The sequence below is a fragment of the Diabrotica virgifera genome, chromosome 7 (assembly GCF_917563875.1).
Source record: "Diabrotica virgifera virgifera chromosome 7, PGI_DIABVI_V3a".
Classification (NCBI taxonomy): domain Eukaryota; kingdom Metazoa; phylum Arthropoda; class Insecta; order Coleoptera; family Chrysomelidae; genus Diabrotica; species Diabrotica virgifera.
The window spans coordinates 189250300-189268129 of NC_065449.1; the positions used below are offsets into that span (position 1 = coordinate 189250300).

Below are 17830 nucleotides of genomic sequence, written 5' to 3' on the forward strand. Positions count from 1 at the left end.
GTAGAGTAGGGAGGGTGAGTCAAGTCCCACAGCACTTAGGCCACAATTGACCTATTGTGCATCCTCCCTGGGGGTTGTCGTTCTTATGCATGATCCATCCTGCCATTTCCAGGAAGGCGGACAAATCACCAGGGGACATCTCCCCTATGTGGGCAGGTGTAGGCCAATGCTCGCCGAACGCATACTCTCGTATTGACGATAACTCCGGACATTCACATAGGACATGCTCGACAGTTTCGTCATCTCGTTCACACCTCCTGCATAGAGGTGTGTCTACTAACCCCAGTATGTGGTGTTTTCTTAGTTGACAATGGCCAGTTAAAAAAAAACAAATGTCAAGCGTAGGTTTTTCCTGGTCATTCTCAAGTACTTTTCTGATGCTGACTTCCCAAGGTTCTTCAGTGTTACCTTGGCAAGCCTACATCCTGGCCCTTCTTCTCATCTTTTCACGGTTTGCGTGTGGGAGTGACTTTTAGCAATTTCCGTGATTGTTGCAGTTGACCAGCCAAAAAGATCACCAGGTCCTAAGATTCTTAGGCCTACTGCCTTCCTAGCTAGCTGGTCAGCAATTTATTTCCGTTGTGTTTTTTAACCCACCTCAGGATGATGTTGTTACCATCCGAAGCTTTTGCTAGTGACTCATGACACTCCATTACTAGCCCTGATATGACACGTGGTCTGTTCAGGGTTAATAGCGCTTGTCTGCTGTCTGTGCAGTTTATTATGGTTTTACCGGCTATACCTTTCCGGGTTATTTCTTTTGCGGCTATGGAGATACCAGCCAGTTTAATCTGAACTAGGCTGGTATTTTTGCCCATACCCCATTTTATACTAAGGTTCAGTGATCTGGAGTATATCCCGCATCCTGAGCCTTCTTCCGTTTTGGAGCCATCGGTGTAGATGCAATATGCATTTGCCACGTTTGACTCACTATGTTGTCTTGTTTCGATTTTGTAGGGTTTGTCGAAGACAAACGTAGGTTTAATTAAGTCGCATCCATGGCCAGCATGTAGCTGGGGCAGTGCCTCCATCTTACCCCGCCAGAAACGACATCTCAATTGTCCCATTCCTACATAAAGGTTTGCACCCGCTGAGCGTAATCTCATCAGCGCCACCTCTTTGATATATGTGTCTAAAAGGGTGATGCTAATGAGCAACTCCATTGCAGCAGTTGGTGTTGTAGCAACGCTATCAGCAGAATATAGCAAGCTGTGGTTGCCAATAGTCAATAGTTGCCATACTAAAAGAATAAGTCAACAACAACAACATATAACTCAGAGATACATCATCTACTACAATTATACATAATACATATTATAATCTCCTTCTCACAGGCATCTTTCAGTGCGTCACTGTTTTTCGATTTCTTTCTAACGCATAAGTTGCAAATAACAGAAAAAAAGTACGTCCGTGACTATAATAATTTATAACATTTATTCTACTTGTTGATAGATGGCGCTATAATCGAAGAAAAAATTATTTAGATAATATATAATAATATTAATATTATTATCTACATGACTATTAATCTGTACAATTTATAAAACTATACAAATCAAAGAACATACCTTTTTATAAATGAAATAAACACAATTGATTTGTTTTTATACCAAATTGCGATTACGATTCTGACAACTGTCAGATTTAACTAAAATGTCATGCTATGATTCTCTACATTCTTAAAATCATATATTACGTCATTAATGACACACTGAAAGACTGAGAAGAACTTTGAATTATAGTCGTATAGATATGTAATAGGCAAATAATGGGTAAATACCTAAATAATTTCTTTTCCGATTATAGCGCCATCTATCAACAACTGGAATAAATGTTATAAATGTGTATGTATCACGAACGTGCCTTTTTTTTCTGTCACTTGTGTCGCACTGAAAAATGCCTCTGAGAAGAACCATACCACACAATATATAAACACACAATACATAATAAATAAACACAAAAAAAATCAGAATGTGATATTATCCTGAGGTTACAAACTTCAACCTCAGAATTATCAACTAACAGTTAGTTATATGCCTATAAGATGGAGGCCAAGTAAGCCAACCGTCAATTTGACACCGCCAAACAACTTGGTTATGATGGCTTACTAATTTAAAAATAACTTTTTTTTTTTAACAATTCCCGGAGTGGAAATCGAAACGTCAAGTATTTTTTAAGTAAAAATGTAATTGTCATTACAACAAACAGTGGCGAATCCCATATAGATATAATATTTAACTTATACAAGACATATTACAAGAAAATAGTTTCAGAACCTTTTTAAACAACGAATATTATAATTTATCTTACCTTTAGTGAAAATAGCTAATGGAAATCCACAACTTTCCGTGCTGAGGTGCGTTAAATAAGTTAAATTATTATGTGCTACATCAGATATTGTATCCGAACTTAGATCCCTATGAAGAGTGCCAGTTTTTCCATCGTGTCCATTTATGGCTTCGTCTTCGTCTTCTAAACATACCTTTGTTTGCTAAAAATTTAAATAACTTTAAGTATAGTAAACTTTATAATATATACGCTTAAGAACTTGAGGGAATAGTTTGAATGCAGTAGTGCAAAACTATTTCGGGGGTATTCAACAGGGTGCGCATAGACATGAGGATTTCTAACCTTCGATGTAAGATGGAACTTAAAGAGGAAGTAAATTTTTCTGTGACTATATTTTTTCTTGTCAATTTCAACGGTTTAACTTTTTCATTTCAACTAATGCTTAATATGATTATTATTTAGGACGAACTATAAGTAGGCTATTGATTATGTATTTTAGAAAGGAACTACAACGTTAACGGGGTTTTATTGTTTCATATAGTCAACGGACCTCTAAATATGAAAAAACTGCGGAGTGCTACTATTTAAAGGGGTGCGTTTTTAAGAAATGGGTGAATTAGTCCGTAGGCACAGGGCGAATTAGGGTGAGTTCTATGCACGTTTGGTACACACACGTCTACAGGAAAGTTGTTCCAGGTTAAATTTATTATCAAAATATCACATTTTAAAGTCAAAAATATTTTTTTACAAAAATATATTCAAAAGAAAAGCAAGAAAAAACACGAAATATAGCAATTTTGTTTTTTGCCCCATAACTTTTTTTTCACCGGGAAATAGGTATAGGCATTGCTTCATAGAAAAAAATCTTCCGTCCTTTCACTTTAAAATGACGTTTCGTAGAACTCTCTATAATTTACATTTTCTAAAATATGATTTTTCAAAGTTCGCCATTCACAGCGATTTTGGGCCATTTTCCTTGTTACTTCGGAAACATTATTCTGTAACTTTTTTCTACGCAGCTTTGGGTGTATGCAATGTTACATTTAATAGGAAGAAAAATCAATTATCTTTAAAGTGGTTTATTGTAGAAGGCTGTATCACTATTTTTAAGCAAGATATGGTTTTTCAAAGTTTTATAGTTTTAATTGTTTTTGATATATTTTACAATTATTTTTAAATTTTTCATTATACCTTTTTTATTGTATATTTTGGTATATACATTGTACAATAAAAAAGAAAGCTTATTTTATTGACTTTAAAATGGTGTATTGTAACAAATTCTAGGACTATTTTTAAACAAGATATGCTTTTTCAAAGTTTGACATATACACATGCAATAGGCCCCACTAAATCGCAACCATATGGAAAACTTTTTTATTATTAACTTTATGAAAAAAAATTATTATTCTTTATAAAATGCTCTGCATAGTCTAAAACCTAAGATGCAATCATCAGATATCAAATTTTATCAATAGTGTACGAGGTATGTTAAAAAATATGAATTTCGCTCAAGAGTAAAGTACCTTTATATTTCACAATATCGAAAAGTGCTATTAAAAAAAGTTATTTGGAATTAAAAATTATGTTATAATATTCAATTATATTCTTCTAATTGAAAAAAATTAAAAAATTTAAAATTTTACTTAAATTACGGAAACCCTTGGATATTCCACGGATATATTGTTTAAAATAGTCCTAGAATTTTTTGCAATACACCATTTTAAAGTAAAGAAAATATTTTTTTATTCCACAATGTATATACCTAAATTCACAAGACAAGAAGTCATAATGAGAAATTTAAAAAATAATCATAAGAAATATCAAAAATCATTAAAAGTATAAAATCTTGAAAAAGCATAACTTTCTTAAAAATAGTCGTACAACCTTACACAATAGACCATTTTAAAGATAATTGACTTCTCTTTCTACTAAATGTCATTGCATTACCTAGTAATGCTAAAAATGCTAGCTGTGAGCGGCGAACTTTGAAAAATCCTGTTTCGGAAACTGTAAATTCTAGAGACTTCAGCCAAACGTCATTTTAAAGAGAAAGGATGAAAGTTATTCTTCGCTGAAGCAATGGCTATACCTATATTACTGTGGAAAAAAGTTATGGGGCCAAAAACAAAATTACATTATTTTGTGTTTTTTCTTGCTTTTGTTTTGAATATATTTTTGTAAAACAAAATACTTTTAACTTTAAAATGTGATATTTCGATAGTAAATTTAACCTGGAACAATTTTCCTGTAGACGTGTTTGTACCAAAAGTGCATAGAACTCACCTTAATTTACCCTGTGCCTAGGGACTAATTTACCCCTTTCTCAAAAACGCACCCATGTAAATGGTAGCACTCGTTTTTTCAAATTTAGAGCTCCATTGACCATATGAGACAATAAAATACCATTAACGTTGTAGTTCCTTTTAGCTCTCTTATTTTGAACATAATCAATAGCCTAAAGGACAAAGAAAAGTAACTAAATTAGGAAAATATACAGATATCGGTTACATTTGAAAGACGTTCATTCTAGAAATAATTTAGGTAAAAAAACATAGGATGTTTTTGTAACATAGGTAAAAAAATATGGAGATGAAAACATAGTACGCTATATTAAAGCAAACCGAATACGATGGGCGGGTCACGGGGTCTAGGACATTTCGCCGTCGCCGTTTCGCCGTCGCCATTTCGCCGTCGCCGTTTCGCCGTCGAGCCATTTCGCCGTCGCCGTTTCGCCGTCGAGCCATTTCGCCGTCGCCATTTCGTTGTTAGCATTCGTACTTATAATTTCGGGATGATCATTACTTGAATATAAGTTTTGAATGGTTTTCGAACGATTATAATACTATCACTTTTGCATAATGAAGTTTTTTATTTTTGATGCAGTAAAAACAATTGAAATTGAAATCTGTAAATATTTTATTTTTCAGACGAAAACAATGTATATTTGAATACGAAAATATAACTTGGTTTTACTAGCAACATCAGCATTTTATTTACACTGACATTTAGTATAAAAAAAAGTTAGTACGTTATCACGTTCTTGCGACATTTAGTATAAAAAAAGTTAGTATATTATCACGTTCTTGTAAACTTAACCAATGCCGGTATGGCGACGGCGAACTGGCTCGACGGCGAAACGGCCGACGGCGAAGTGGCTCGACGGCGAAATGGCGACGGCGAAACGGCGACGGCGAAGCGTCCCAGTCCGCGTGTCACGTGCTAAGATCGAGTGACGAAAGACTTCTGAACGCCACATTCTGGGAAAGGCCCGATGGCAAAAAGGTCAGTTGGTCGCCCAAGAAAGAGATGGAAGGACGCAGTGGCCAGTGATCTACGCAAAATGGGAGTACAGCAATGGGAAATAGCTGCTCAGGAACGACAACAATGGAGGGAAATAGTAAACGCGGCCAAGACTCACATAGAGTTGTAGAGCCAAATGATGATGGATTTTTGGCACATTCAAGAAATCCATTCCTCTAACTTAAGATTAAATTTATGTTTTGGTATTATGAATTATAAACCATGCACTTACACTCATCGATTCTGTTAATTCCAATCCAACTTCAGTTTGATTATCATTAACCAAATTATCCTCAATTTGATTACCGTTGGAGTTTACCACATCGTTTGTCTTTTCGTTTTTTTCTATATCTTGAACAATTTTTGATTCTTTGGCTATTTCCACGTTTTGAATAACGTCAGTTTCCTCTTTTATTCTACTACCTTTGAGGCAAGGAATATTTTTAATATTGTTTAGTTTGACAGGACTGGAATCTTCATCGGAATATTCTGGCATGGGAGACATAGGTCTTGATAACCTGAAAATAAATATTGATGAAATAGTTTACAATGAAAAAATATCATTCTATGTTAAAAACAGAAAAAATAATAAAAAGTAAAATATAAACGATAACAGATATTTCCCCCTTTACATATCACCATCACTGAAACATTCAGCGTAGTGATTAAGGCCTGGCGCAAATTGAACCCAACCGAGACACAACCTGCGCCGGCGAAATGCGTGGACAGTTTTGTGATGCACGGTTAGAAGCGAGGTAATACCGCAAATTGAACCTACTCTACGATTAGTGCATGTGCTCGCAGGTCTCACATGAGAATGTTTGCCGTCATCGTACAGTTTTCGTGGGTCGTGGCACGCGTGACTCACTGCCAGTTGTTTATTTTTAACTACTTGTTTTTGTTTGCTAAATGCGCATAAAGAAACTAATTGAACTCGTTCGGGATCATATTATGTATATTTTACATTAAAATGTAAAAATTATTAGTTAACTTTTCTTGTACCCGTTGTTTTTATATTAAAGTAGGTACATATATGAAAATTGAATTTTACATTGTAATGAGTTAATTTATTTTTATTTGAGACATACGGCTAATTTTTCTACGCTGTCAATAGGTTTCTGAGCATTACATTTTCTCCCTACTATAAGAATTCATCTAGGAACCGATCCCGATCCTTATTGTCGAAGTAGGTAATTGACAGAATAAAAATAAAAATTAAAATGCAACGCATTAGATTTTAATAACAAATACGCATTATTCTTATATTATCAGTCTTAGAGAAAAAAAATAGCTTTAGATTGACCGGAAAAAATGTGGAAATGATGTTTCTACACTGTATTCAACAATTTTAATTTTACATGTATGGCAATATTTTTATGTTTTTATTGTTTCATTATATATGTATTGTTTTTATGTATTCAAGGTTTTTATTATTGTATTATTAATAGTAACGCATATCACATTATCACATGCTTAAATGTGTTAAAAAACCTAATTAGAGTTACAATATTGTAATGTAAAGTCGGACAAACATAAGTTTGGGATTGCGTCGTAGCGTTTCGCGCAGACAAGCAAACCATTTCTACCAGTGGCGGACGAAAACAGGCAGATTTGAAATAAATTTTTATAAGTAAATTATAATATGTAATACCTAAATTATATTTAATTAAAGCGAAGAATGGATTTGTTTCTTTTTATTTTCATAGTTTTTAATAATTATGAAGCTTATAATCAGTTGCATTTGATAAAATAATGAGCAAAATATTAGGAGTACTTTAATATATGAAAAATTCCTCAATACTTACAATTGTTTAATAACATTATCAGGAAGGAAGGAAGGAAGGAAGGATTTCAACTATAAAAAAAATTAAACAAGTGTTTATTTTTACTAATTCTAATGTATTTATTTTCTAAACAATGATTTTAAACAAAGTTTTAATTACGATTCTTCGGATGGTTCTAAGATATCTATTCCGGAATTTGAATCACTGTCCTCATCCTCAGAAAAGCTTTCTTCTGATGAACCAGTATTAATAAAAAATTTTAGGTTTTCCAGCGTAGCGTCTAACAAATGCTCTTTTTTTATTAGGGTGTCTTCATATTTGTTTACGTGTTTACATATGCTAGCCCATTCTTGTATTAACACTTCTGAAAATTTTTTTTCGTTATATTTTCAACATCGTTTATGTTGCATGTTGTATTATGACTGGCCACCCTACCTTTTACCAAAGCCCATATTTTTTCTATAGGGTTTAACTCCGGATGATAGGGAGGCAAGCGAAGTACTTTGTGTCCGTGTTGTTCAAGCTCATGATCTAGTACATAAACAGGTGGAATACGTGGTTTATGGACTTGTATAATTTTGTACAATTCCGGCTTGGTTAAGTTCACTGGAAAAGGGATGCTTTTTTCCTGTAACCACTTTACCATAATACCTTACGGTTGGCAGACGTCACATTTTTTTCCATTGTTACATTATGGTAGGATGCATTGTCAACTACCAGGACCGAATTTTTGGGTAAGTTGGGTAAGAGCTGACTTCTGACCCACTTCATAAAATTAAGGTGTCGTCATGATAGTCACCACAAATAAACTTGTAAAAGAATTGTATCTATCTACCATTTTTGTTAAAAATGTATCTATATCAGTGTGTTTACGAAAAAATTTCGTTCTAAACGTGTACAAACAATTGTTTTATAATTTTACTTACTCTATTTTATTTACCATAAAAAATATAGGTATCAATTTCCCATTAACTAATAATTTTTTAACTTTTAAACTATTTACCATTAATTGTAGGGGATCTTTTCTCGATGGTGTAGAAGTCGTATATAATATTTTTAATGGTTTTCACTTGTCCACTGCTCAATTCAATTTTTTTGGAACGACAACGTTTTCTTTTTGGACTTTTAAAAGATAAATAAGTCGCTCCATTTTTATTTACGTCTCTACCATCTTTTCTTATTTTGGTTAAGGTGTTTTTGCTTATACCCGTCGCTGCTAGAATCCTATCCCTACAATTACCAATGTTAAATGTTACTAAACGAAAATATTGCGAAAAAATTGCAAAAGATTGGCGTGAAAGAAGAAACAGTGCCTAAAAACTTGTGTATTTGGGGATTTGGGGAAAGCCTATGTCGAAAGGTGGATAGAAATGGGCTAAAGAAGAAGAAGAAGAATCTGATGAAACTTCATAAATACAATTATAATAAGAAAATAAGAATAATAGTAACTTTAATATCAAGAAAATAAAATGTCATTAACAATAACTACGTCAATTTACTTAAAGGTATTAACAGGTTTTCGGTTGTTTTGAAATGTGTTGCCTCTTGTTCCATACATGTAGTAACATTATAAATGATTGCCTTTGCTTGGCTATTCAATCCCAGCCCTTTGATTCCTATCTTTTTATGAGGCATATTGTTAAATAACTAATGACTTAACTTAACGCACTAGAGATACACTAAATGTCTTAATAATACACTAATTACTACTACTAATATACCAAACACTAAGCTAAAAACTATTAATAAAATATCCAACACGATCAAACCAATAAGTTAAACACTCTCTGCGGTACGTAATGCACTTCTAACTACGACACTGGCGATCAGCAAACTGGCCGTTTCCATGGTAACGCTAGTAAACAAGAACCACTGCGCATCATCGAGTTTTGAATCATATTCCCAAACTTATGTTTGTCCGAGTCTACATCACATCGATAGACACAAAATACTGAGAAATGCGATTCTCGATTCATATTCAAAGAATTCCTAATAGTCAAACTAACGAATAATGTAAATCTGCTACTGCAGGCTACACCAAAAAGAAGGTAAAAACTTCGGCTTGTGGGCTTGTTTAGCTACACCCACGGCAATTAAGATGGCCCATTCTGCACTACAGTAATCTTTACATTTTTGATTCAACTCATATTATTTCATTGACTGCATAACTATTACCAAACAACACTACTGCCAAAGATATTTTTGATTGCAAAAAAATAAAAACAGATGTTTTCAAACACTCAATTAATAAACAATCTAATCCAAGAATGAATTTAAAAAAAATCGTCTCTACGATTTACTGCTAGTAATACTGCTACTGATCTACTAATAGCTGAAAATATTGCCAAGTTCTGCGGCGGCCACGTTATTAGAAGAAATTGTTTGGAAAGACTTAGTGGTGGGCACGGTCTACGAGAAAAGAAGTCGATGAATATCGCTAACCAACTAAATGGTAGGGGAGCAAAGTATGCTAAATGTGCAGTAACTCGAGCGCTTTGGGGACCTATTGGGTTGTGATTATTAGGTCCTAAAACCAAAACAAGTTAAATAAAATTTTCCATTTTAGTGGGAAATTTTCCATTTCCAACAATCGTTTTTTCCGATTATAGCGCCATCTATCCATAATTCGAATAAAAGTTGCTAATTTTTATGCAAATAATCCAAATCTGCAATAAAAAAATGGGGGCTCCAATTTAAGATTTTACAGTAACCCCCCACCCCACCTCCGTGTTTGGTACCATTCGATAGAGTTTTCAAAATCATTGAATAAGTGTATTTTGTAGTCTTTCGATCTGATGTTTATTTTGCGAAATATCGCGGGATTTGTATTTAAAATTTTAAATTTACCCCCCACCCCTCTCCGTGGGGATCATGTTTGGTATCTTTAGATAGGTTTTTGAAAAATATTGAACACGTAGTTTTTAGTTTTTCGATCTGACGTTCATTTCGCGAAATATTCGCTTTTTTTTGTGAAACGTTTTGACTCAGCCATTTCCGTACGCCTCCGCTCAAATCGTCAGATTTTTGAAATATACACTCTTTTGCATGTTAGGTCTGGATCCCGCGTATGAAAAAAAAATTGATTAATAGCAAGCTGAAAATTTGTTAATAGCTTAAGGGTGTCTAGTCGGATAAACTTCGATATATGGGAACACTGTAACAGGGGCAGTTTTAATTGTGGAACAGGTTAAAAATTTGGAATGGTCAGACCACGAAAACGGCACATTTATTTTGTCCGACAGAACAGACTTAAACTCTCCGAACAGAGATTAAACTCTCATGCAAAAATCAGACTGCTATTTATCACCTGTCATAATTCCTGTCATTTGACATATTCGACATGTTCCACTCATTAAAACGCCCATTTGGTGATAAATAGCAGTCTGATTTTTGCATGAGACTTTAATCTCTGTTCGGAGAGTTTAAGTCTGTTCTGTCGGACAAAATACATGTGCCGTTTTCGTGGTCTCACCGTTCCAAATTTTTAACCTGTTCCACAATTAAAACTTCCCCTGTTCCAGTGTTCCCATATATCAAAGTTTGTCCGACTAGACACCCTTAAGCTAATAACAAATTTTCAGCTTGTTATTAATTTTATTTTTTCATACGCGGGATCCAGACCTATGTAGTTAACTTACCTTATTTTAATCTGACAATTTCGAGTATTTTAAGGATAGCTTTTTTTTCGGGCCCCCATGAACGAACTCCCTTGTGTTAAGAGCCAATATATGGTAGAGGTACATCTGCAGGGTACCACCTTTCTCCCCATATGATAATCTGACGCGCTCGAATAACTGCAAAAATCCCCGCTTGGGCTCCCCTACCATTTTATTACGAAATTGACAGGTAATACTTTACCACAATAAATAATTATTTGAACTTAATTGAACTGCTGATAAAATAGTGAAAAACAAACTAATATTCATCATAACCATATAAATACAACATATTTGCAGCTGTTTCTTATCAAAGTTTACATAATAACTAATGAAATTTATTATAAAATTATTATTTGTTGTTATTTTTCATTTAGAAATCCCAGAAGATATACTTCACTTACAGTTTTTATTTTTGCAATATTATGCAAAGTAAAATGTTTGCACTTTCTATCTAACTACAGTAGAGCGTTGATAATCCGAACTAATTGGTACAGGGGTAGTTCGGATTATCAAATTGTTCGGATTATCAAACATATGTTCAAAATACATACAAAGCTCATAAACATAGTACTCGTACATATGTACATACGTTTTAGTTACAAGGAATAAAACACCAGCATAATAAACAAATATATTGTATGTATTTCAGCATAAACAAAACAAAAATCCGCGGTCATATTTTGCCCATATTGTCATATTAAATCCAAAAATTCGGTCCGTGATCATATTTTTTAATTTTATAATTTTTTTGCGTTCGGATTAGCGATCGTTCGGATTACCAGGGTTCGGATTATCGACGCTCTACTGTATTTGGAACCCATCATCATTAACATTAGTGATGTTGTCATTACAGGGCCCCAACTTTTTCTGCTTTATACTGTTCTGTGCTGTGCTTGGGTTTTTTGAGTTGGGAGCACCTTGCGTTACCCCTCTATCCACCTAATATTTTCTTTTTTCCTGGTTACTACTGGTTGCGAACAAAGATGTTTTTATAAAGAGATGATTATGATATGTATATGTTTATGTATGCTTGTATGTATATAATACGTAGTTCAAAGTTGTATCTGCGTTTATATGGTCCATCCTCACAAACTGCTTCAAATATTTTGCGTCCAGAGTTTGCCCTCTTAGGATCTTCTTAATAGGCAATAAATCTTTTAAATACAACACTCAAATTGACAAACAAGAATTATAGCGACAAAAATAAACGAACGCATAACTCTGTAAGAGGAACAGCAATGATTTCGGACAGGAAGATCATGCACGGATGCAGTTTTTGTAACAAGACAACTAAAAGAAAAGTCCATGTGCCTGATATATTTGAAGAAAGCGTTTGATAGAGCGAGAATTCGGGACGCGATACATTTATTATATGAAAAGGGAATATCACTGGATTTAATAAAAACCATTGAGAATATTTATAAAGATAACATAGCTATGGTAAGATGTAAGGGAAAACTATCGCAACCTATCAAGTATGAAACTGGCATTAGACAAAGAGATTCGCTGAGCACATTAATATTTAATCTGATAATGGATAAAATCATAAAGAAAGTTAAAAAAAGAAGAGGATATAGAATGAGAGAAAAGGAAATAAAAATAATGATGAGCTACAAAGATTAATTAAAGAATTCGAAGACACGGCTCTCATATACAACATGGTAATCTTCTCAACAGAGAAAACTAAATCGATAGTAATATCAGCGGAACCGAGACGATGTAAATTGGTCGTAAATAACAAAATAATAGAACAAGTGATGGAAACGGAATACTTGGGAATAAAACAGTCAAGCTACGGAAAAGTGGAAGAAGGTACAAAAACAAGTGAACATGGCGAACAGAGCAGCAGGATGTCTCAGCAACACAATCTGGAGAAACAAATACCTCACAATGGAAACGAAAACCAGGATATATAAGTCAACAATAAGACCGATAATGACGTACACAGCGGAAACAAGAGCAGATACGGCGAAAACACAAAGACTGCTGGAAACAGCAGAAATGAAAGTCTTACGAAAAATAACAAACCAAACTCTAAGAGACAGTAAGAAGTGAGAAAATAAGAGCGAGATGTGATGTAGAAGAAATAAACATGTGGACCAAAAGAAGAAAAGTATAATGGAATCAACACATAAAAAGAATTACAGAAAATAGAATAGTACGAATAGCAAGAGACAAATCGCCAGATGGAAGAAGATCATTGGGACGACCGAGGAAAAGATGGTCAGACAATGTCAACTGAGGCTAAAAAACGAAGTGAAACAGGCAGTGAGCCTATTTATATAGTAGGAAAAAGAAGAAGAAGGATCTTCTTCTTCTGGTGCCGTATGCTATGCTCTATGCACCATGTAGAAGTTCATGCTGGTTACAGTATGTGTACAGATCCTTCCTCTAATCTTCTTATTATTATGCTGATATCATGTATGCCGAACCAGTATCTTATGTCCCTGAACCATGAGTGTCGTTTGTGACCTGGTACTCTCAACCCTTCAATTTTGTCCATTCATTATTTGTCCGGGCAATATTTGTGGCCTTTTAAAATATGGCCTAAATATAAGATCTTTCGCTGTTTAGCGATAGAAGCTTAGAAGCTCTTTAGATATTAACCGTCCTTACATTTACAGCCATTTTGACAAAGTTGAAGGTTGAATATTTTCTTAAAAATTTAAAACAACAATCGAGTATCCAGAAGAATCCAGCTCTGTAAATTATTTAAACTATAAAATCAACTATATACATATGATATCTCAGGGCTCTTTTACTAATTAAAACAAAACGTGGCTTCAAAATATTGTTTGCTAGTTGCCTTTGAGGAAAAAGGAATAGACAATATGAAAATAAAATTTACAGCAAAATTACGAAATTATAAAGTAAAAGTTATATTTTAAAATCAATCAAATATCAAAAGTAAAAAATCTGAATAAACATGTGCCATATACAATGATTAGAATAATAAAAATTTCAACCATCCATCAAATCATACATCCAAAATTATCAATTCAAATTAATTAAACTTATATCCAAATCAAAGATTTGTTAATTTTAGTGCTTCACAATAAATTATCATTTATTTTAATTCTCAATAAAACCAACAAAAAACGAATAACTCTAATTTAAATAGGTGGTCGTAATTGATATCTCTGTTTACTAAAATGACGAAACTAACCTTTTGTCTCCAAAATTGATGACTTCCTCTCACTATCCTTTGATTGTGTCTTGTCCACTTTGCTCGTACTTTTCAGTTTCTCCGAATACTCCTGCCAATTCCTCTGCTCCAAATCTTGACTACATGAATAAACCCCTTTCTCTCCAGACACAAGGATATCTCAACTAATCGACTTGGTCCAGTATCAAACTATACATCTGTTTATTATTTACAGCATGTCAGTTATTTCTTCTGTCTGCTACCACAGTTGGAACTCCTTCCACCACACACAAATACAACTTTTCACAACTTATACTTTTTTCAAAACTTGGCAAATTATCAACGTCGTCTCAGCATAAACTGTAGTGCTCTCGCGCGGTATTCAATTCACAATGACATCTCCTCTCCTGGCGAACTCCATCCAAAAATCATTAAATCTCCCACTTCGTTCTTTTCACCCAATCACGACCTATATGTATCCAAACAAATTTTACTGTCTTCTCAAGAAAAAAACCAACTTTCTACTATCTAATAATCCGTAAGTCATTCTTAGTAAACACATAATTGACCTTTTCAATTTCTACGGAAAAAAGGATAATTACATATTCTCAAACGACCATTTACTAAACCTACTCTTTTGTGTAATCTTTTCATTTGTTTCGTGGTATGCCGTACAATAGAAAGTTCATCGTCAAATGTTTACAAACGTCTATCATCTAACTAAACGGTAGAAAAACCAATATATTGTTTTATTATTTTCGGGGAATGTCTTCAAACCGAATACGATTCACTAATTCCGAAAAACACTTTCTTACATCTAATGCTTAATATACAATATACAGGGTGTTGCGATTTCTGTTGGTCGGTGATTTGATTTTTGTCTTAATATTTTCTGTTTTATTTTTGAAAAATATGGAAACCTTAATAATACATATACTACATAGATATACAATTGAAACTATAAAATCAACTAAAATACATACTATCAAGATTTCTTAACATATATTATTTTATGATTACATACCTTATGCATGCTGAATTATTTAATCCGGTCTCGATCATATCCGGAAACAGGGATATTAAAGTTAAAATTGAGGAACATAATGGATGCACTGGTGATTTGTAGAAAATTACTCTTTTCTCTAGAAGTAGCAGCTTAAATAACAATAGAGCTTTGTGCTTCCACTGCAGTATAAAATCACGAGCAGATAATCCTAAAAACACAAAACATTTTACTTAATTAATTATTTATGTTTATTCTATTTATGTTTCTAGTGTGCAAGAAAGGTTACGATACGAAGAAAAAGGAAAATGGGAATGCAGGAAATAACAATGACCTTCAGGTCTGGCGTACATTTTATTGGTGTCTACCGTCCTCATCATTTGTGGACACACATTCCACAAATGATTACTCCCAGGAAATCAAAATAAGAATAGAAAAGTACAGAGCAAATTTTAACAAAATGAGAAGAATAGTCTGCACAAGAGATCTGAGGTTGGAGCTAAGAGTTAGGTTGGCTAAGTGCTATGATTTCTCGACTTTGTTTTATGGAATGCAAGCTTGGACCTTGAATACGGCATCAATGAAAAAAACCGAAACCATTCGTGTTGTGGGTCTATAGAAGAATTCTGAAAATATCGTGGACAGAACTCCTCAAACACAAAAAAGTTCTGAGAGAAATGAATAAAAACATGGAAATCTTAAATACAATCAAAACAACAAAATTGGAATATCTTGGACATATTACACGTGGAGGATAAAACTTGCTCCAACTGATTATGCAGGAAAGATTCAAGGAAAAAGAAGCATAAGTAGGGAGACATAGAATATCCACCAGAAAAATAGATTAATGTTGAGCTCCTTTCTTAAAAATTAAAATATTTATGCATTTATGTCATCAATTTTTTCTTCAATTTTCTTATTAAAAACATTGTAATAATAAAATGGTAATTGATAATGTTTTATGTTATTTCCCTAGACCAAAATAAGCGACTTAAAACTTTAAAATTAAAATTGTATAAAATGATCAACATCGGATTCGTTTTTCCCATAAAGTTATATGGGATATAAACAGAACATGTCACCGATTGTCACGCAGTACAGATAGAGATGCTTTCAATTAAAGTTATGTAATATTGAATGATGGAATCTTGAATTCATTGAATAATGGATGATTCACTGTACACTGTATTAATCATTGTATTATGTTTACCAGAATATATAAAAAAACTAATATTCTTGCTAAAAGAAACACGAACTGTGACTAACTGTAATTTTTATATTATTTCCTTTTTATTTTATTTATAAGTTTTTATAACTTATACCATCAGGAACAGAATTATTTGATAAATAACACCAAAACAAAATAGGGAGAAACACAATGTATATAAAGAAATGCAACAAAGATACAAAAATGGAGAACAGAAATGGAGAACAATACTTCATATTTTATTCTCATAACAATGCTTTAAAATTACATATTTTTATGTTTTTCGTTTCGAGTTTCAGTCCGAAAAATGTTTCCAAAAAAGAAAAACAGATTATAAATTTTTTATAATTTTATTTCATAAGTTTTTTTGAACACTATTTCGGGACTGAAATCTGAAATTTGAAAAATCAATAAGATTAAATAGACACCAATATACCAATATAAAGAAGATCAAAGGGGAGACTCAAAACTCAAGCACATAAGAGGTTGAAATGGAGAAACATCTTAGAGTAGGCGACAGTTCATAAAGGGTTGATGATAAGAAGAAAAATATTTAGATATGCTGTAATTTCTACATAGATATGTCTGTATTGAAGAAAATCAGTAGATAAATGCAATATTCACATTCAAAAGAAACGGCCAATAATATTTAACGACGTTCTACACCTTCGTTGCGGGGTATGCCTCTCAGAGGAAAGGGGGGGAAACTTATATGCAAGCGAAAGTTGGTAACAATGCATTTATAGCAGCATACTCAAATCATATGTTTCAGTATTGAATACTTTATAAAAATAAATTATAATAAATTACGGAAATTACGGAATAAATTACGGAATTAATTGTAATAAATAAATTAAAAATAAATGGTACGGTAAACAATCCTCATTTTTTAATATGTTATTCCTTACAAAAAAACCTTTAATTTAAGCACAAATAATTAAAAATCGTAAATTTGGGTCAAAAGTTATTAACTTTTTAAGAATTCCCATAAGAGCCCATGTTAAAACTTAACTTTGACCCTTAATAGTAATTAAACGGGACGGTAAAACAATTTTTAAAAAATCAAGTCTTAGTTTTTTAAGTAAACTATAACATACTAAAATTTCATGCAAATCCTTAATTCTTTGCCGAAGGTGTAGAACGTCGTTAAACAACTTAAACAAATGGATACCGCATGAAATGTTAATTCTCCAATTTAAAACAATAGAACGGTCATATCAAAATTAGCAGTTTGAATAATGTGTATTAATTAAACTATTTTTAAATGTCGTATTACTATCAGCTTATCACAAAAACCAAACGCGTCTAATCTTTTTTACTTCCTATATTCGTACATCAGTATCACACTAAACTTTAAATTATTCTTATATTATATAATACACGCGTTTCTTTAATTTAAATGAGATTTGGGAAAATGATATTTGCCTTACAGGTAGTAGAATA

General features: G+C 32.9%; 1 protein-coding gene across 1 annotated transcript in view; it reads right to left on the reverse strand.

Annotated features, from left to right (window-relative positions):
- The window catches only part of LOC114337597 (late secretory pathway protein AVL9 homolog), a 66273-nt gene that overhangs the window by 28500 nt on the left and 19943 nt on the right, over positions 1–17830 (reverse strand). The window contains exons 4-6 of the mRNA XM_028288079.2: positions 15202–15391; positions 5822–6107; positions 2311–2491 (exon numbers count right to left, since the gene is read on the reverse strand). Coding sequence (XP_028143880.1) covers positions 2311–2491; positions 5822–6107; positions 15202–15391 — 657 coding nt within the window. The remainder of the gene's footprint in view (positions 1–2310; positions 2492–5821; positions 6108–15201; positions 15392–17830) is intronic.